This window comes from Argopecten irradians, chromosome 3 (genome assembly GCF_041381155.1).
Source record: "Argopecten irradians isolate NY chromosome 3, Ai_NY, whole genome shotgun sequence".
Taxonomy (NCBI): domain Eukaryota; kingdom Metazoa; phylum Mollusca; class Bivalvia; order Pectinida; family Pectinidae; genus Argopecten; species Argopecten irradians.
In genome coordinates, this window is record NC_091136.1 from 2,036,625 (window position 1) to 2,059,165 (window position 22,541).

Sequence of the window (22,541 nt, forward strand, 5' to 3'; positions counted from 1 at the left end):
TGTGTAAGAATCATTTCCGGAGCACAACTCTAAAACCAGCAGAGATATTACCATGAAACTTCATAGACACATTGTTCTTATGGTCTAGTAGTGCCTTTTGCTATTTTTAGATTTTCATTTTTTGCACTTTTTCCGTAACCATGGAAACATTGCTGAAAATATCATATTTTTGTACCAGGTTCATTTCCGGAGCATAACTGGAAAACCTGTTGAGATATATGCACGGAACTCCATAGGCACATTAGTCTTATGGTCTAGTAGTACATTTTGCTATTTTAAGGTTTTCACTTATTGTACTTTTTTCTGTAATCATGGAAACATTGCTGAAAATGGCAGATTTTTGTGTAAGAATCGTTTCCGGAGCACAACTCTAAAACCAGCAGAGATATTTCCATGAAACTTCATAGACACATTGTTCTTATGGTCTTGTAGTGCCTTTTGCTATTTTTAGGTTTTCATTTTTTGCACTTTTTCCGTAACCATGGAAACATTGCTGAAAATATCATATTTTTGTACCAGGTTTGTTTCCGGAGCATAACTGGAATACCGATTGAGATATATGCACTCCATAGGCAGATTAGTCTTATGGTCTAGTAGTATATTTTGCTATTTTAAGGTTTTCACTTATTGTACTTTTTTCTGTAATCATGGAAACATTGCTGAAAATGGCAGATTTTTGTGTAAGAATCGTTTCCGGAGCACAACTCTAAAACCAGCAGAGATATTTCCATGAAACTTCATAGACACATTGTTCTTATGGTCTTGTAGTGCCTTTTGCTATTTTTAGGTTTTCATTTTTTGCACTTTTTCCGTAACCATGGAAACATTGCTGAAAATATCATATTTTTGGACCAGGTTTGTTTTCGGAGCATAACTGGAATACCGATTGAGATATATACACGGAACTCCATAGGCAGATTAGTCTTATGGTCTAGTAGTGCCTTTTGCTATTTTAAGGTTTTCACTTATTGTACTTTTTTTCTGTAACCATGGAAACATTGCTGAAATTGCAAATTTTTGTGTAAGAATCGTTTCCGGAGCACAACCCTAAAACCAGTAGAAATATTTCCATGAAACTTCATAGACACATTGTTCTTATGGTCTAGTAGTGCCTTTTGCTATTTTTAGGTTTTAATTTTTTGTGCTTTTTTCTGTAACCATATAAACATTGCTGAAAATATCATATTTTTGTAGCAGGTTCATTTCCGGAGCATAACTCTAAAAGCAGTAGAGATATTTCCACAATACTTCATAGACACGTTCTTTTTATGGTCTAGTAGTATATTTTGCTATTTTTAGGTTTTCTTTTTTTGCACTTTTTCCGTTACCATAGAAACATTGCTGAAAATATGGTAAATGGTAAATGTTACTTTGCAAAACTCCACCCATCTTTGTGTATATAGTCTAATATAAATGTCAAGGCTGTATACCTGATTCAACAATTGCAGCCCCGCTCTACTTGAATTATACTCCATCTTTCTTTAGCTCAACTTCCTTTTTCCTGTTTTTTTTTCATACACGTAAGTCTCCAAAATCAAACTTACTTCAGTTTTGACATCTCCATTGGCAGAGGGTCTGAATGACTATGTCCTTGTTATAATCGCAAAATACACATGTACATGAAAAAAGAAACAATATTAAAATAATGTACAGCAAATAATATTATGAATACACCTAGATAGAATAATTGAGCAGAGGGTAGCTTAGGTTTAGCAGTTTCATTCAGAGTCTTGATGTTTTGGCATTTATTTCATATTTGATGATACATGGCGTACTCCATGAAAGGCTGAAACGGAAACCAGGACATCAGATTACATGCTATCAGAATAATCTAATTTAAAGTTATCGATTAACAATAGACCGAGAACAAAGGACCATATCATATCATTAAGAATACTAAATTATATCAGTCATACTACAGAGCTTTATAGTCTATATTAACGTAATAATTCAATTTTCTTTTAATCTAATGTTCTAAATGCAATTTTGCTTTGGTTTGTATTATTTTGTATTGTCGTTTTCCAGGGTCACAAACCAAAACAGTCCACACTGACTTGTATCGTATATAGTTTCAGTGCCTCTTGTTATAACTTACCAATGTGTGTAATTTATCGTTTTAGAGTCACAAATCGAAACATTATCGCGTACAGTTTCAGTGTCAGGTATTCTAACTTACCATTGTTGTATATTTGTTTTTCGTTTTAGAGTCACCGATCGCAACATTTCTCTGGATAACTTTGTGACGCTGATGTACAACATTAGCCGGTCTATGACGTCAGCTGCCGTGTATGACGGGAATAAAACACTTCCGGTCGTAGATGTCCAAATATCACAGCCTGTTTACACATGTTGCCAAGGTTTCTCTTGGAATGGAATCAAGTGTGGTAGATATCACTAATACGTTTCTCGGTTATAAAGTAAAAATTTCTTAAGGCGAATCTGCTTAAAACGAATTTTTGTTATAACGAATTATCTTTTCATACGAAGTGATTTCGTGTCCTGTCCAGCAAATATTTACTCTAAAATATTTTTTTTCCAAAATTTTGTTCTTGAAGTGCTGGATGTAACCTTGTTTTAAATTGAAACTTGAGACCAAAAAGGGAATCGATTGATAGAAAATCAAATACGATCAAACAAGTACATGTATACAATTGATTGTCGATAATGGAAAATCTGACAAAAAAGACATTGTTGACAACATTGGAATTTGTGTTCGGTTTGCAATCGACCTATTAGTTTAATTCAATTATAGTTTGGGAACTCTATCTCGAATTTCTGTTATAACGAATTATTTCTTCTGGTCCCATGTGATTCGCTATAGAAAATTTTTACTGTTTTTTTACGAGTGCCTGTTAACGTTTTTCTTAGTTTTCCGCCAATCTCGTTGGATGTTGGTACCCCACGTGACCCCTTATAAAGTAATGATCGACTGATAACAATTTTACATGTACATGTACAGAAAAAACTAAGCAAAATGATAAAACAATGAATGCTCTTGTTGTATAATATTTTGATACAATCGAATTATCGACAAAACTACGACAGGTTAGCTCAATGGCAAATTCGCGCCATCGCCACCATGACTATATAAAAGATGTTAAGAACGCAAAATTAGGGAAAGCAAAACTTGTAGCACAGCATTTCTCCAGCAAAAAACGATTAAATAAAATTACCACTGAAATAGCTATTTTACAACATTTTCAATACAATTACCGATTTATCAGAGATTATTGCAAAGCAATCGGCTAATTTTGAAAACATGCTCTGAAAATAGATACATGTAAATAAGTATTTAAAATTTTCTTCTGATTGTATTGTTCATTTTATATTCATGTTTTGCCTCCTATATGGTTAAACATATCATACGTCCAGCGCTGTAAGATAATCTATTTCGACCATCTCAAAGTTAGACGCAATATCATTATATAATGTATGACTGCTCTACACGATTCGCAGAATTATAAAAGTGTTTTTATCTAACTATTTCAGTAAACCTAACGGAATCTGCGGGTCGGTTATTCCAGATATACCAGGTGCTGGAGAGATCTGTTGTCCTCAACTGGTCATTGTCCTTGTATAGCGAGGATATCACGAGTCTAGTCGTGTGCTGGAAGCAGCTGGACGAGGAAACGCAGGTTACACAGATTCCTGTCAACAAAAACAAAACAAAAGTGTATATAGATAATCTCAATCCTTCCACATTGTATACCGCCTGGCTAGATGTTCTCGTACAAAATCTTACCTGGATCCATCTTCAAGAAGTTCATTTCTTAACAACGGCAGGTAGGCCTAATGACATTTCACATGTATATGGATTTGAAAGTAAAGATAATACATAGCCTGTAATACGACAATAAATACAAGAAAGTATAATATGCCATTTCTTATTAAAATTTTAATTTTGATTTCAAAACGCATGGTCGATACATACAAATCAAGCAAAGAAACTTAAATTAAATTGATAAATTTTACTAGGCCTATAACCGAATCGTTATAAAACCTTTGAAAGAGTCCATATAAGAAATAGCAAACTACATAGAAGATAGTCAACACATCTGTAACTGTTATACTATTCGAAGTTACAATGTACTACCGTTTCTTTGTATTCAACCGTTATAATATGTCCATCCAACTACATTGTGTTTAATTGTTCTGTTCTACGCTTCTTACTTTTTGCAAGAAAAAACCCCACGCTAAAACGAAACTTGTTAAAAGGTCAGAGTTCGACAAATATAAGTAATACTAGTATTAATAGTATATAAGAAAAATTGCAATTTTAAAATTCATATCTGAAAAACTCAATATCAAGAGTTACATAACAAACCACTCTAAAAACCCAACATACGCAATTTTTCAATTTTGTTTTGTAATCCCAAACATATACAATAATCGAACATTGTACTAATGACCTAGAATAAAGATTAAAGTTGTGTATTATGACATTACACCGTGCAGATAAACCTATGATATCGAACGGTCATTTATCGTCTTGTAAACATACCTGCCACCTTGAAACATTCGCCATTGCAAAACCGACTATTACCGAAGCGTTTCGTTTATATAGGCCAACACATTTTCGTGCGAAGTCGAACGGGTCATGAAATATTTTCCAGAAGATTTTCTGTTTCGGTTTGTATTTATTGTGGTCCACAATATTATAATTATATTTATATATATATATTTTTCGAAACTTCACAGTTGGTCTCAGTAACAACTTACCTGGCTTTAGTCAATATGTTATGCGACGTGGTAATTGTCTTGTAAATGTTTGTGATTACAAAAAAGATTAAAAAAACCTGAAAAGGTTAATGTTAATATAATGAAACTTCATTGAATTGATATTTGTTTTGTAACCATCATTTGAGTTACATACAGTGTAAATACTCCTTCATTATTCTATCAAATGATGATTCCTCTAGCAATGATATTACTATATACAGAATACACAATAGACAGAAATATTTGAAATATCGGGAGAAACAAAAGATAAACAGATTTATTTCATTACAAAAAGTCTGAGTCATATCTATATTGGTCATTGATGTGATTTGGTCTATTCAATGTCTGAGTGATTCGCACAACCGTAATACAGCGTGTTGGGTGGGGGTCCGCTAGATTTGTGGCTGTTATGTTTAGACGTCCGACCTGTATGTCACTGTTATTAGTCTGACAGTGCCGTCTGACCCATCAACATGTTTCGCTCTAAAACAAATGCCATTAATGATCCTTTGTCTCGACAGACGCCTCAAATACATTATTTGTACATCAGATCCAAGCAATATGAAGCTGAAAATTGTATTTTATTCGGGAAAGGCTTAAATTAAAATGTCCACGATTTAGACACCATAGCATGAATTGGTATTTCAACATAAAATTGTAACCGAATGGTAGCGCTTCATGGAATTTGCCTTTGTCCAGTTGGCATTCATATTGGCTATGAATGCCAGCTGAAGGACGTTCAATGCTTAAATGACCTTCCTAGCGTCACTGATGTCAGTCCTAGAAGAACGAATATAGATCTGTATGACCTTCCTAGCATCACTGGTGAGTCCCAGAAGGACGAATAAATATATGATCTCACTAGCGTCACCGATGAGACCTAGAAGGACGAATAGCTGTATGACCTCCCTAGCATCATTGATGAGTCCCAGATGAACGAGTTTCTATATGACGTCAGTAGCTGATGAGTCGTAGAAGGACGAATATCTGTATTGCCTCCCTTGCATCATTGATGAGTCCCAGAAGAATGAGTGTCTATATGACGTCCCTAGCGTCACTGATGGTTCCTAGAAGGACGAATGTAGCTGTATGTTAATTTCGTTAAAAGTCCCAAAAGAATACTCATATATATGGTGTCACCTAAAAAATCGTCTTTTAAAGTCTACGAGCGACTAAGTATAGATATGTTAAAAAGGTTTGGTACCTCACTGGCTTTGACTGTGGGTTACATTGTACCAGGGCTAAGTTAATGATATAGAGCGTTATCTGTGACAACGTTATACGTCATTACATTCTGCTGGCATCTTCTTGGTTCTACTTCAGATTGAAATGGCTTCTAATCTACTATATAGAAACGATATTTCTGCATTCGCTAGATTAGATTATCTTGCGAACCCGCACGAATGTTTTTGATATTATTTAGCAGAAAACGTTTCGCTGGCAGGAGATTTCTGGGCGATTTCATTGAAATCGTTAAGATAGCACAAGTACATTTTGTAAGGTGTAGGGAGTATCATATCAACTTTACACAATGCAGACCAGATTTGAAAGGTGTCACTAGGTACCAGTTCAACCTGAACACATTCGTATAGGAGGATATTTGACTGGATCATCATTGATGAACATGTACAGACTTCAATCGATAGAGCATCAAGCGAATGCTCGGCGGTCCCAAGTTCGAGACTCGGCCTGACTGCTACATTATCCAGCTAATGTTCGGCGGTCCCGGGTTCGCGTCTCAGTCTGACTGCTGTATTATCTTCTCTCCTGTTACATGTACTAATTTTAGCGTCGAGCTAAACTACCCACGGTGGTGGCATAAGGGCGTTGGGCAAAGAGGGAGAATTGTAGCTGGATTGGAATGGGTCGATAATCGGCGACCATAGAGCTAAAACTAAAGGTCATACGGTTTGGCCGATACATTTCTTCTCTTCTAATTATTTGTTTGTCATGCAAACAATTTACAGAACATATAGTGCATGTTAAACAATGAATGGCATTTATATAAAAATGCATCCTTGCATCTCGACTCTCTTTATACAGCCATATGTGATCAAAGCGTTAGTATCTATTGGAAAATAAATAAAACTACTTCCAGTTATAGCTCACGAATTAAGTGTTTCTTTCATCTGCCTCATGAAAATCGTCTTCAAATGATGGCATGTTACATTATTGCGTGAATGTTTTTACGCGTGTAAATAAAGCATAAAACCAATTTGTATTTTTACCGAGGTCAAACTGCCCATGAACAGTCGCTCCCGGTTTCAGATAAATCACGTCCAATCGCCGCCGAGAGACGTGCTGTCATCGTGGCAGACAACTTGTTCACCTAGTCGTGTTAAAGAGTAATAGGCACGTAATGGCGGAAAATTGATCGAATTTAGAAAAAGTGTTTATTCTGTTATGTATGGGAACTGTATGACGGGAATAAACATAATGTACTTCAGAAACCAGAAATAAGTTCGGTTCATCGAAACGTTTAGTGTGGTATCATGCAACGCGTATCAGACGTAGAGTGATATTGATCTTAGACAAGTCACAGGGGACCACGTGATGAATGTAGATATGTTTTTTCCTAATGTGTATATCACTTTTCCTTATAAGGAAACATATATTAGTTAGACCCTTTTATTATAGCCGATACGACAGCATAACAATGGCAACATTAAGTTCTAATATAAACGAAGCAGCTTTAAAGGGACCTAGTCAAATGTGTCTTCGGAATTTATTATTATCTTAACTATCAGAAAGTGTTATTTAGTCTTGAGTTCTGTGACCAATGAAATTGGAATTAACCAACATCGGAACGAAACTGGAACCCACCATACAGCAACCTCCATTTCATAACACTAGAAATAAATCAATCATATGACCATCTATTTGCCTAATCTCCTTTTCAAGAACACAATTTTCATTCCCTATTTAGGAGTCCAATTACATGTCTATTCTTTGAAGTTTAGATGACGTTTTGTTAGTTTCATGGATTTTTTCTGTTTGTCTGCTGGATGGTTTTAGATTCCACGATTAAGAAAATCACGAAAATGTTTTTAGGAACTGAGCAATAAAGACTGATGCAAATGGAAAAAGAATTATTCCTTTTATGTTAAAAGACGTAAATTCTACAGAAAATAAAACTTTTTCACTGAATTCGAGTAATTGCAATGAAATAAATAAGTTCTGAAAAACAATGTATACAAAAAGTAACAATTTCTCAAAACCTTTCTAGGGAAATTTAGTGTATATTTTCTTTTGTGTGTGTTTTAGCTATTGGTAGGTTTTAGAAAATGAAAAGGACACAGAACAGAAAATAACAAAACTATGGTTGTTTTTCATTTCATGTTTATAATAAAATCCATAACTTAAAGATAAAGGTATCTAAAAATCAAAGTGGCTGTATGCAACCTATCACGTATTGTTCTAAATTGCTCTAAATTGGATTCTTATCGACTATGTTCTAAACAACTGTTTCTTGTATTACGTACCATGTTATATGCTGAATTAAAGCTGTCAATCCAAAGTAAAAAAAAACGTTAGAGTAGAGATGAATCAATCTTTTAAATGGTTTGCTTATTTCAGTTTTCATCTTGGACATATTTTGGGATATAACCAGCTATTTGTGCCATTAAATGAAAAAAAAAATCCAGCCAATTTCCTCTTAGAAACGTTGGTCAATATCAAGGATCATCTGCAAACCATTTAAATGATTTAAGGTAAATATTTTTCTCAAGAAGGTGTTTAACTTAAATAGTCAGCTTTATGAACAATTTCAAACAATCGTGTCGACTCTTAACTTTAGTTTCATTTCGCAGAATCCGTGATAGACAAACGACAATATCAAAACTATCTGATTGGGGTGATTGTCGCCATGGTTACAATCACAGTGGCGGTGTTGGTGGGAGCAACAGCCCTTGTCATCCGCAGAAAGTGGAAAACACAAAAGGACCACATTCCCCAACAAAATGCTTTCGAGAACAAGATTTTTGAGGTAATTAAAACCATTTATTATTATTATAAGAGTTTGTTTCTTCGTGAATCTAAAAATGACAAAGTATCTGTTAAATTGGAATTTGCGTTAAAGGGACAATTCAGGCTAAAAGAACATTAAAATTTGTACATATATCGGAAAAACGCCAGTTCTAATGGAAATTAGATCAGTCGGTTTTACTGTGATATGCCAGAAAAGCCCATGGTGGCGAAATGCGTGTGGAGTGTTCAAACTCGCTCGCTGTCCGCCATTACACATTGTGGTCGAACATCTTGTATGCCGAACCCTGTCCTGTGCTTGTAGAGTAATACTACTTTTGTCTAGAAGTGCTCAAATCGCTCTGAAAGTAATGTGTTTGCCTTATTAGGTGAATTGCCTTGTCTAGAAAATCATTTTATCACCTCCTCAGTGGTTATGTAGTTCATTTGTTTAACGTGCTTGGCGTTGGCTCGTGTTTAGGTACAGCGTACATATTTTACCTGCTGAATCGTATTGATCAACAATTTATAGTTACAACGGTATATATTAAAATACTAAACAATGACATGAAATTTGTCAATATTTTATGTTATATGTTTCATAAGAAATGTAGAACAATACATTTATGCCATATTTTGCTCCTTGGTTATGTAAAAGAATTAGTCCAAGTGAATTGTCCCTCCAAGGATGTACTCCTCTGAGAAGACTTGTATTAAACTTTTTTTCTCATAAAAAAATTGGAAATAGGAGTTCATACCATAAAAGAAAACGTTTTTGAGCTATTGTCACTCAAAGATGCCTAGTTGACAAATTATTGGATTTTATGGGAATTTTGCCGTTTTTACCATACATACAAGATATTTAAGCCATATTCCTAATTAGGTGTTTGATATTTATGGATGTTTGTAGAATTTATTTCTCAGTGGTCTTCTTTATGAATATACCAGTTTTGAATAATAGGACTCATATTTTTCTCAGAATAACAACATATGCTACCCCTACCCCTTTATTTTGAGCTACAGAATGCGCCATTTTCAGCTCTTTTTGCCAAATTTAACCCTTTATAGAAACAGTTCTGGTATTAAAATTTTGTTAATATTTTGCATTTCAATAGAGAAATGGTTGTTCTTTCTAAATCAGGCAGAAAAATGGGGGGAGGGGGTTGTCCGTGAGCTTACTTTTTTCCCCCATTTGAATATTTGTTATTTTTCAATATTTTGGAGTAAAAAATAGATGTGATCAAATTACCATTAAATGTAAAAATAAAGTGACAAAGGTGTACCATTTCACACATTAATGCTCATTATTTCAATCACCAAGAACCTAGTAAAGATTTACAGCAAAAATTAGCTCGATTGAGCTAAAAATGGTGGCGCAGTGATGATTTTTGTAAAAAAAAAAAAACAAATTAAGTAAAAAATGGTAAAACTGTGGCTCTACTCAAAGCGAAAAAAGACACAATTTCAAAATGGCCGCCGAATGCGTCATTTTTAAAAATCCCCGTATAAAAAAATCTTTTTAAGATAGAAATGTAATTTTTTGACAGTATCTCACCTCTCAAATACGAACCTTAACGCCGACGTGACCGGGAACGCCAGGGTGATTCTATCATCTTACTATCACGTCAGTTTCAATACACCAAAAGATACCCCGAAATTACAATATAGATATGCAGATGCACATCAAATCATAAAACATGTAGTTAGCATATAAATTGGCAATCAAATAAGTATGGCAATGGTAACAAATATTAATTAGACATTTCCGCACACTGTGCGTAACATACAATGTACGGCGTTAATTTCAATATCTGTTATAGTGCTATAATTGTCTTCTAGTTTAAATTGTTTGGAAAGTTCTTTAAACGAAGTTCTCTGTAACGAATCGAAGTAAAACATGCCTACTGTTTGCTTGTTGTTATTTTGCCTATCAATGAGCTTACGAAACACATCCCGGTTTTAAGTTTAATTGTGTTGCGAGCGTTCTACTAAAGCAGGGAACGCTTGCTTGTTTCGAGCTCCTTGCTCTGTTAAGTAGCCTCCTTTTCAGAATTCCAGTTTATATAACCATATTTTTAAGTTTTGTATTTGCTTACTCGGTTTCGAACTTGAAATGAAATTGTATTGCATTTACAATATTGTAATTAGTTAACTGTTTTATGTGTTCATAAAAAGTGCAATCTCGAACATTAGATTGATTTTGTAGTATTAACAAGACATAACTTTATTCTTTTTTAAAGTTTGGTCGACAATCAAATTAATAATATTGTTCCTCGTATTTCTAAAGTATGACAATTTTCAATTTCCGATTTTATTGTCCAAGTGCTTTATAGAACGGAATATTGTTGTCCGAAATGAATTTGGTTATTAAAATTCATTTCATCTCCAAATAATTTCATATTGTATCATGAAATTGGATTTATATGTTTTACAGAAATCTATTTATCTTCGATAATAGCTTAACATCGATTCTAATTTGAGCATCAGTTACAGAAAATGAACGCTTGGTCTAACGATTACGCTTTTGCCTGTCATTTTAATAATACGTTGGCCTACATATTTATCTTCCGTGGAAATTGAGTGCCTCTGCGTCGTTTCTGAACAATATTAAATAATGTGTGTTTTAAAAAACTACTGTAAACAAAATATTTCAGTTAAGTAGGATCTGGGGTGTTCATTTTCGTGTCTAACTATTCTTCAAGGTTAACACTATGGGCGAAGTATGATACGGTGTTAAGTAAAATGTTGAAATGGAACTGCAATATAATTAAAAGTGAGACATTAGAAATTGCAATAGAATCCGGTAATGGAATGAATCCCAAAACAGAATTATTTATGACAAATTGCGTCTCCGTGTTATTAACAAATTCATAAATGAAAATTTTGATCACATTGGTATTTTTATCTGGTTGAAAAAGATACTGTTTTCATGTTAAGAAAACACATTTGATTTCCAGCTGTTGATTGCTGGTTTAAGATACAGATTATACGATGTGATATGCATATCTTATATTGTTCTATAGTGAGATCTTATCACCACAATCTTCTTCGGACATAAAAAGAGAGAACTCAGACATAAGTATTGGATAATCAAAAGTAATGTAAAGCAATATAATCACATTCTATCTTGCAGACTATTCTCTGATGTTACAACGGAGACATGATCGACGTATGCATGCTGCTGTTTTATAGACATTATAAAAGTATTTTCCACTGGTGGCATTTCTTATAAATATACTAAGCTAACTTAAGCTACATGTAGCACCGAAAGATAGGTTCTGTAAACGTACAAGTTATAAGTATTTTAACAGATGAAACGTAAACAAATCTCTCATCAAACAAATCATATTAGGGGTAGCTTTCGACAACCACCTACAGCTGGTTGCCTTCAGCTACAGTCTAATTATATATGACCGAGGGATGTACCCCTATGTCATGTTACTGAACACGGCTGGCATAGATCTAGACTGGCAGTAACTTTCTTTGCCCTGGTTCAATATAATATACATAGTACAGACAGGTATTCTTATTTATGCCAGTACAATTATGATGTTGCTAGTTTTAATCTTCCAAAATATGCCATAGATGATATATATAAAAACCCATACATACATCTTTTGGCGATTGTTTTCCATAATTTTGAAGAAAAATAATATATCATTTTTGATATTTATTATTGATAATGAGGGGTCAAGATAGATCGTAAAAAATGGAAACGTTTGATAACAGAAATTAACAGTAATGCAAATATTCGAGTCCAATCCGACGAATTGCTAGTGTTTAATACGCGTTACGCGTAATTTGAAATTAAAATTGCGAAATTTAGTTAGTGCGAAAAAAATGGTTTACAGTACTCTGACGGCCTAATGTATATTACAATACTTATTAGTTGTCAGTAGGTTCGCCATTAATTAAAACACAGGATTACGGTTTTGATCATCGTCGGAGACCCACGGGTGATCGCACTAGACTTAAGGATAAATGTAGCGTAGTGTAGTGCAATCCACCGTGAGTCACTAACGATGTCGAATATGGGGCTTGTTTATGAACTGATCCTTTCTAATCTAACCCGATATTCATATTAATGTAACAGCTAGATTCTCACTTGAATGCTTAGTGGACGTTTCGTACAGTATCGAGCCTTTGCTTGTTTTTGTTGCCACGTTATTTCCATTAATTCTTCGTTTTCCTCATTTTCCATTTTTTCATATTATTAAAGACATGCTATTTAATAGTATCTTAATCAAATAAGTAAAAATAGCCTAAACGTTGCCAATGTTACATTATCACCCATAGTCACAATTGTTGGACTACAAGCCATGGTTTGTATTACACTGGCGAATTGTGTTCTCTCTTTCAGATACGAGTGCGAGAGGATGGAATCTACTGAGAAATCAGCTACCAGATTATTAACCAATCCGCTATTAACGGGTGACATCTACTGACTAATCAGCTACCAACGGGTGACATCTACTGACTAATCAGCTACCAACGGGAGACATCTACTGACCAATCAGCTACCAACGGGAGACATCTACTGACCAATCAGCTACCAACGGGAGACATCTACTGACCAATCAGCTACCAACGAGTGACATCTACTGACCAATCAGCTACCAACGAGTGCACCTAATGACCAATCCGCTATTAACGGGTGACATCTACAGACTAATCAGCTACCAACGGGTGACATCTACAGACTAATCAGCTACCAACGGGAGACATCTACTGACCAATCAGCTACCAACGAGTGCACCTAATGACCAATCAGCTACCAACGGGAGACATCTACTGACCAATCAGCTACCAACGAGTGCACCTAATGACCAATCCGCTATTAACGGGTGACATCTACTGACCAATCAGCTACCAATGGGTGAACATCTACTGACTAATCAGCTACCAACGGGAGACATCTACTGACCAATCAGCTACCAACGGGAGACATCTACTGACCAATCAGCTACCAACGAGTGACATCTACTGACCAATCAGCTACCAACGGGAGACATCTACTGACCAATCAGCTACCAACGGGAGACATCTACTGACCAATCAGCTACCAACGGGAGACATCTACTGACCAATCAGCTACCAACGGGAGACATCTACTGACCAATCAGCTACCAACGGGAGACATCTACTGACCAATCAGCTACCAACGAGTGCACCTAATGACCAATCAGCTACCAACGAGTTACATCTACTGACCAATCAGCTACCAACGGGAGACATCTACTGACCAATCAGCTACGAACGGGAGACATCTACTGACCAATCAGCTACCAACGAGTGACATCTACTGACCAATCAGCTACCAAGGGATACCGTCTCTACTGACCAATCATCTACCAACGGGTCACATCTTATTGCCAATCAGCTACTTGTATATATCAGATCTAGAGGATGAAATATCAAACACATTTAAGAAATGTGCTCAATGGCAGAAACCACCCATGTAAACCGCGAAAAACAATTATTTATGGTGTTCGTAAGTGTGCACTCTGATAGTGTGTTATTAACGGGAAAATGTTTAAATTCAAAAGTGAAACACAATACCTTATACCCGTAACCATGTAAATTGCGAAATAAAACGTTATTAAAAAGACTCTGGTAAAAATGTATTTCAACATAAATTATGCTTGAAAGATTATACTGTTTTAAGTTTAAAACAACTGTATAGTGTAACATCGAAATTACTAGTGTTCATTTTTTGTCAGTCATGATCACAGGGACCTGGCAATATATATATACTGTTGGTAAAAAATCGAGTCAGGTCCTGTGGTCATAATCACAAATAGAACACAGGGGTCCCGTCGTCGTAACTTTACACAAACTCGAAATTACACATTCCCATCCACATACAAGTAACAACTACATCAAGCGAATATCTGATTGTCTTTCCATAAGGTTGTTGTTGTTTGGTTGTTTGATTAATTAACGTCCTATTAACAGCCAGGGTCATGTAAGGACGGCCTCCCATGTATGCTGTGTGTTGCGTGTATGTTGTGCGAGGTGCGTGTTTTGGGAGACTGCGGTATATTCATGTAGTATCTTCTTGTATAGTGGAACTTTTGCCCTTTTTATAGTGCTATATCACTGAAGCATGCCACCGAAGACACCAAGCAACACACCCAACCCGGTCACATTATACTGACAACGGGCGAACCAGTCGTCCCACTCCCTGTATGCTGAACGCTAAGCGGGAGCAGAAACTACCACTTTTATAGACTTTGGTGTGTCTCGGCCAGGGGACAGAACCCAGAGCCTTCCTCACAGGGGCGAACGCTCAACTCTAAAGTCGGTTAGGAGGCGGTGCCAAGGGAGGCATTAGGAAAGATAAAGTCGGTTAGGAAGAAGTGAAAAGATAAGATCCTAAATTTAGTCGCCTTTTACGATCATGCAATAGGGGCAGCAGGTACAATTCTAACGCCCTACCTGCAGGGCCACTTTCCATAATGGCATACGTAACAGATTATACATACATGCTAGCATGCAACTGCATTTTGATCTATTAGAGTTACTTGCCTTCGTTTCACTCCAGCAGAGTAGCTGGTATATACATACATACTCATGATACTGTGACTGACAGATCTACAGAGAAACGGAGGCAATGCAAGTTCATATGTAACTCTGTTGGATCAGAAATATGAAAATGTGGAATAGTTCTCAGTTGGTGTCTTAGTTTTCTTAAACATTAACATGATGGTAGGAATGCATATTTAAGATCAACATATCATTGAGCCCATTAAAAACTCAGATTGATATAGTGCAGCTTTTCCTATTTTAAACATCATAAAATGGGTACCAGAAATTGGCGTTAGCATAAACGACTAAAGCTTTTATCGTGCTATTGGATTTTTAAAGTGAAGCTTGATATATGTTATATGTCTTTATAATCAGTATGACTATCACTTCCAGAATTTCAGTTATACATGTATTATAAACATGCTACATGTATCCATCAAGAAAATATATGCATTCATAGTGCATGTGGTATATTATATTTAATGTATTCTAGTCAATGAATGAAGGCCAACAAGTCATGAATGTCTGTTACAGCAATAGTTTTAATTCTTACAACAAACAAAACAAGACAATACAAAATTAATGCATTTTATTGCAAAATCACTTCGAACTATTATGGAATTCAATATATTAATACTGATTAAATCACATGATTTGTATAACAACAACAAGAAATTAAAGAAAAATCATAAGACTGAATTAAAGTCACAGGAATATGTGACCCCAACAGACATAACTTCTGCTTACATAGCATTTAACATGATATTACAAACACAACCTGGCACCAAAAGTAACATTAATTATCAGCATTACACATCGATCATCCTACACATCGGACAGACACCATTCCCTCAGCGATTTTTAAATTTAGCACTTTAGATTCTTATACATTGAATTATTTGTCAATGGGGTTTCTTCTGAATTTACTGTATAACTGAAAAGTCATGGACAAGTTACATGTACAACAATCTTTCTGGATTCTAAAACTTTGTGTTTCACAAGGAATCGCATCATCAAGACATTCAAACATTTATACAGGGTGATGACATTCATGCACACATAAAGTACAAACCCTATATCTATAATGTACCGGTATGTCAACCATTGACTTTTATCACATTGCTTAACAAAATGTTTGTCTTTCAAATTATTTCAATGTCAAAATCCCATTCCATCAATTTAACAAAAAAGTGAATATTTCATTATTCATAACGGGATTAACCTGGTAGTAGACAGATAGACTTTGTCCGTACTCTGTCCTGGTGAGGTCAGAAGTGGCATTAGCTGTGGAGTAACTAGGAAAGGCCTAGGATTTCTTCTGTGTCAGGGTCTATGTCAATATCGTAGAAACATGGGCGTGTTGGGAGACCAGGCATGGTGCTCATCTAGAAAACAAATGATGTTGTTTTAATACAGTAATTCATTTGTATATTGTGTATATATTTGCAGTATATGTAGCTGCAGCAATGTCTAATTATTATTTACAAGAATACGTGATTTTAAATTTCATTTTTCTTGATTTTTTTCCCCTTTATTAAATTTACATTTCGAGAGTTTCCATTTTATTGATATGTTCATTGGCATATAGAACTTCTATATAAACTCAGAAGTGTACATAAGGATTTCCGGATCCCACTGTAATCACTTACATAGAGATATACTTGTTTTATCATAAAATCCACCTAATAATCATATTATTTATATAATTGGAAGGAAGAAATGTTTTGAAGTGATTTATGTTGGGTGTGCGGGGATCAGATATATTTCACAATGAAATATCAGTATCATTCCTTTACTTGGCAGCCAAACAGGTGAAGAGTAAAAGTTCTATGTGGTAGAAAATCTGGTGATCTCATCATTTCACATGTAAATATTCATTCTATATGAATCAAGATTTGTTTTCTCTCTATGCTGTATTGTTGGAAAAAATCAATAAATATTTTTAAAGAAAGATATTATTGTTTTTCTGTGTATGAAATGAAGAGGATATATTTTGTGTTTAAATCTATCAAATGCTATTCTGTCTTAGATCTTTAATTTAGTACAAGAGGCCCAGCGGTTCAGACCTATCATTTTTACAATTTTAAATCCCTACCCTATAAGAATGCTACCATTGCGTTATGACTGCTATCCCATACTTTGTTGCAGAGAAGTTTTTAATATGGTAACACCCAAATTGATCCCCTTTGACCCCATCCCTCTGCCAGCGGGGGTCAACCCCATCATTTGTACAATTTTGAATCCCGGCCACCCTATAAGGATGCTACCATCACATTATGAGTGCTCTTCCAAGCTTAGTTGCAGAGAATTCGTTTATAAGGAAAAAGCCAAATTGACTCTTTTTGACCCAGCCCCTCATTCCCCTGGGAGGTAAGTCCCATCATTTGTACAATTTTGAATCCCCATCCAATAAGGATGCTACCATTGCATTATGGGTGCTTTTGGCCCCGCCCCTCAGGCCCCTGGGGGGTCAGCACCATCATTTGTACAATTTTCAGTCAGTCAGTAACCCATAAGGATGCTACCAGTCAAATTTTGTTAAATTCCGACCAGCAGTTATGGAGAAAGTCAATTGTTGATGGACGGACGGAAGCTGGACGCTCGGGTATAGCTTAAGCTCACTTTGGTCCTTCAGACCAGGTGACCTGATAATGACAGAAGGTGTACAAGCGACCAAATTTCTGTGACAATAAAGAAGTAATAGCTTATACTATAACGATATCAGAACCCAGAAACTTAATATTACAGTTTATACAAGAAACATTTACAGAAAGCCTTACAGGCAATGATATTACTAAAGCCTTACAGGCAATGATATTACTAAAGCCTTACAGGCCATGAGATTACTAAAGCCTTACAGGCTATGAGATTACTAAAGCCTTACAGGCCATGAGATTACTAAAGCCTTACAGGCCATGAGATTACTAAAGCCTTACAGGCCATGAGATTACTAAAGTCCATGAGATTACTAAAGCCTTACAGGCCATGAGATTACTAAAGCCTTACAGGCCATGAGATTACTAAAGCCTTACAGGCCATGAGATTACTAAAGCCTTACAGGCCATGAGATTACTAAAGCCTTACAGGCCATGAGATTACTAAAGCCTTACAGGCCATGAGATTACTAAAGCCTTACAGGCCATGAGATTACTAAAGCCTTACAGGCCATGAGATTACTAAAGCCTTACAGGCCATGAGATTACTAAAGCCTTACAGGCCATGAGATTACTAAAGCCTTACAGGCCATGAGATTACTAAAGCCTTACAGGCCATGAGATTACTAAAGCCTTACAGGCCATGAGATTACTAAAGCCTTACAGGCCATGAGATTACTAAAGCCTTACAGGCCATGAGATTACTAAAGCCTTACAGGCCATGAGATTACTAAAGCCTTACAGGCCATGAGATTACTAAAGCCTTACAGGCCATGAGATTACTAAAGCCTTACAGGCCATGAGATTACTAAAGCCTTACAGGCCATGAGATTACTAAAGCCTTACAGGCCTTACATGAGATTACTAAAGCCTTACAGGCCATGAGATTACTAAAGCCTTACAGGCCATGAGATTACTAAAGCCATACAGGCCATGAGATTACTAAAGCCTTACAGGCCAATTAAGCCTACAGGCCATGAGATTACTAAAGCCTTACAGGCCATGAGATTACTAAAGCCTTACAGGCCCATAGCATGAGATTACTAAAGCCTTACAGGCCATGAGATTACTAAAGCCTTACAGGCCATGAGATTACTAAAGCCTTACAGGCCATGAGATTACTAAAGCCTTACAGGCCATGAGATTACTAAAGCCTTACAGGCCATGAGATTACTACTACAGGCCATGAGATTACTAAAGCCTTACAGGCCATGAGATTACTAAAGCCTTACAGGCCATGAGATTTAGCCTTACAGGCCATGAGATTACTAAAGCCTTACAGGCCATATTACTAAAGCCTTACAGGCCATGAGATTACTAAAGCCTTACAGGCCATGAGATTACTAAAGCCTTACAGGCCATGAGATTACTAAAGCCTTACAGGCCATGATATTACTAAAGCCTTACAGGCCATGAGATTACTAAAGCCTTACAGGCCATGAGATTACTAAAGCCTTACAGGCCATGAATTATTACTAAAGCCTTACAGGCCATGAGATTACTAAAGCCTTACAGGCCATGAGATTACTAAAGCCTTACAGGCCATGAGATTACTAAAGCCTTACAGGCCATGAGATTACTAAAGCCTTACAGGCCATGATATTACTAAAGCCTTACAGGCCATGAGATTACTAAAGCCTTACAGGCCATGAGATTACTAAAGCCTTACAGGCCATGAGATTACTAAAGCCTTACAGGCCATGAGATTACTAAAGCCTTACAGGCCATGAGATTACTAAAGCCTTACAGGCCATGAGATTACTAAAGCCTTACAGGCCATGAGATTACTAAAGCCTTACAGGCCATGAGATTACTAAAGCCTTACAGGCCATGAGATTACTAAAGCCTTACAGGCCATGAGATTACTAAAGCCTTACAGGCCATGAGATTACTAAAGCCTTACAGGCCATGAGATTACTAAAGCCTTACAGGCCATGAGATTACTAAAGCCTTACAGGCAATGAGATTACTAAAGCCTTACAGGCCATGAGATTACTAAAGCCTTACAGGCCATGAGATTACTAAAGCCTTACAGGCCATGAGATTACTAAAGCCTTACAGGCCATGAGATTACTAAAGCCTTACAGGCCATGAGATTACTAAAGCCTTACAGGCCATGAGATTACTAAAGCCTTACAGGCCATGAGATTACTAAAGCCTTACAGGCCATGAGATTACTAAAGCCTTACAGGCCATGAGATTACTAAAGCCTTACAGGCCATGAGATTACTAAAGCCTTACAGGCCATGAGATTACTAAAGCCATACAGGCCATGAGATTACTAAAGCCTTACAGGCCATGAGATTACTAAAGCCTTACAGGCCATGAGATTACTAAAGCCTTACAGGCCATGAGATTACTAAAGCCTTACAGGCAATATTACTAAAGCCTTACAGGCCATGAGATTACTAAAGCCTTACAGGCAATATTACTAAAGCCTTACAGGCCATGAGATTACTAAAGCCTTACAGGCCATGAGATTACTAAAGCCTTACAGGCCATGAGATTACTAAAGCCTTACAGGCCATGAGATTACTAAAGCCTTACAGGCCATGAGATTACTAAAGCCTTACAGGCCATGAGATTACTAAAGCCTTACAGGCCATGAGATTACTAAAGCCTTACAGGCCATGAGATTACTAAAGCCTTACAGGCCATGAGATTACTAAAGCCTTACAGGCCATGAGATTACTAAAGCCTTACAGGCCATGAGATTACTAAAGCCTTACAGGCCATGAGATTACTAAAGCCTTACAGGCCATGAGATTACTAAAGCCTTACAGGCCATGAGATTACTAAAGCCTTACAGGCCATGAGATTACTAAAAGCCTTACAGGCCATGAGATTACTAAAGCCTTACAGGCCATGAGATTACTAAAGCCTTACAGGCCATGAGATTACTAAAGCCTTACAGGCCATGAGATTACTAAAGCCTTACAGGCCATGAGATTACTAAAGCCTTACAGGCCATGAGATTACTATAGCCTTACAGGCCATGAGATACAGCCATGAGATTACTAAAGCCTTACAGGCCATGAGATTACTAAAGCCTTACAGGCCATGAGATTACTAAGCCTACAGGCCAAGATACTAAAGCCTTACAGGCCATGAGATTACTAAAGCCTTACAGGCCATGAGATTACTAAAGCCTTACAGGCCATGAGATTACTAAAGCCTTACAGGCCATGAGATTACTAAAGCCTTACAGGCCATGAGTATTACTACTAAGCCTTACAGGCCATGAGATTACTAAAGCCTTACAGGCCATGAGATTACTAAAGCCTTACAGGCCATGAGATTACTAAAGCCTTACAGGCCATGAGATTACTAAAGCCATACAGGCCATGAAATTACTAAAGCCTTACAGGCCATGAGATTACTAAAGCCTTACAGGCCATGAGATTACTAAAGCCTTACAGGCCATGAGATTACTAAAGCCTTACAGGCCATGAGATTACTAAAGCCTTACAGGCCATGAGATTACTAAAGCCTTACAGGCCATGAGATTACTAAAGCCTTACAGGCCATGAGATTACTAAAGCCTTACAGGCCATGAGATTACTAAAGCCTTACAGGCCATGAGATTACTAAAGCCTTACAGGCCATGAGATTACTAAAGCCTTACAGGCCATGAGATTACTAAAGCCTTACAGGCCATGAGATTACTAAGCTTAAGCCATGAGATTACAGGCCATGAGATTACTAAAGCCTTACAGGCCATGAGATTACTAAAGCCTTACAGGCCATGAGATTACTAAAGCCTTACAGGCAATGATATTACTAAAGCCTTACAGGCCATGAGATTACTAAAGCCTTACAGGCCAATGAGATTACTAAAGCCTTACAGGCCATGAGATTACTAAAGCCTTACAGGCCATGAGATTACTAAAGCCTTACAGGCAATATTACTAAAGCCTTACAGGCCATGAGATTACTAAAGCCTTACAGGCCATGAGATTACTAAAGCCTTACAGGCCATGAGATTACTAAAGCCTTACAGGCCATGAGATTACTAAAGCCTTACAGGCCATGAGATTACTAAAGCCTTACAGGCCATGAGATTACTAAAGCCTTACAGGCCATGAGATTACTAAAGCCTTACAGGCCATGAGATTACTAAAGCCTTACAGGCAATATTACTAAAGCCTTACAGGCCATGAGATTACTAAAGCCTTACAGGCCATGAGATTACTAAATACCCTATTGAATCACCAAATTGGATTAAAATATCAAAATGTCTAGTTACATTTCCAGAATATTATCAAACAGTGCTTTTAAGATCAAAATCATTACGCGAAAACTGCATAAATTATTCTTAGATATGCTCTGACATCACCAATTAGCGCATTTGTTTATCCAAATGACACGCTTCACAAACAGGTTAACAACTGTTTTTTCATTATCATACACAAAATTAATTTGTAAATGGTTGTAAAAACGAAAAAAAAAAATGTTTTTTTTTATTTATTGACATTTATCACTATTTCAAACATTTAAGAGTGTGTTGTAATGTTCTGGATAATTTGAATTGACAAACTACCAAAAAAATGTGTATATTTATTCATTTTAAGCATAAATAAATAAATTTCCTGGCAGCATAAACTAGAATTGTTGGAAAACAACTTCTGTTTTGGGTTCTGTAGCCTTACCTGTTGTTACTCAGCAAACATATTTTAT

The 22,541-nt window shown here is 36.3% G+C and overlaps 2 protein-coding genes across 5 annotated transcripts in view; one reads left to right on the forward strand and one right to left on the reverse strand.

Annotated features, from left to right (window-relative positions):
• The window catches only part of LOC138317259 (uncharacterized), a 60,617-nt gene extending 45,656 nt beyond the window's left edge, over positions 1–14,961 (forward strand). The window contains exons 7-10 of the mRNA XM_069258812.1: positions 2,206–2,384; positions 3,490–3,783; positions 8,529–8,704; positions 13,043–14,961. Of these exons, the coding sequence (XP_069114913.1) occupies positions 2,206–2,384; positions 3,490–3,783; positions 8,529–8,704; positions 13,043–13,072 (679 nt within the window). The 3' untranslated portion in view covers positions 13,073–14,961. The remainder of the gene's footprint in view (positions 1–2,205; positions 2,385–3,489; positions 3,784–8,528; positions 8,705–13,042) is intronic.
• An 823-nt stretch (positions 14,962–15,784) lies between these two features.
• LOC138317289 (C-1-tetrahydrofolate synthase, cytoplasmic-like) overlaps positions 15,785–22,541 on the reverse strand; it is a 34,068-nt gene continuing 27,311 nt past the window's right edge. For all 4 annotated transcript variants that reach the window (XM_069258852.1, XM_069258855.1, XM_069258853.1 and 1 more), the window contains one exon: positions 15,785–16,595. In XM_069258852.1, coding sequence (XP_069114953.1) covers positions 16,506–16,595 — 90 coding nt within the window. In that variant the 3' untranslated portion in view covers positions 15,785–16,505. The remainder of the gene's footprint in view (positions 16,596–22,541) is intronic.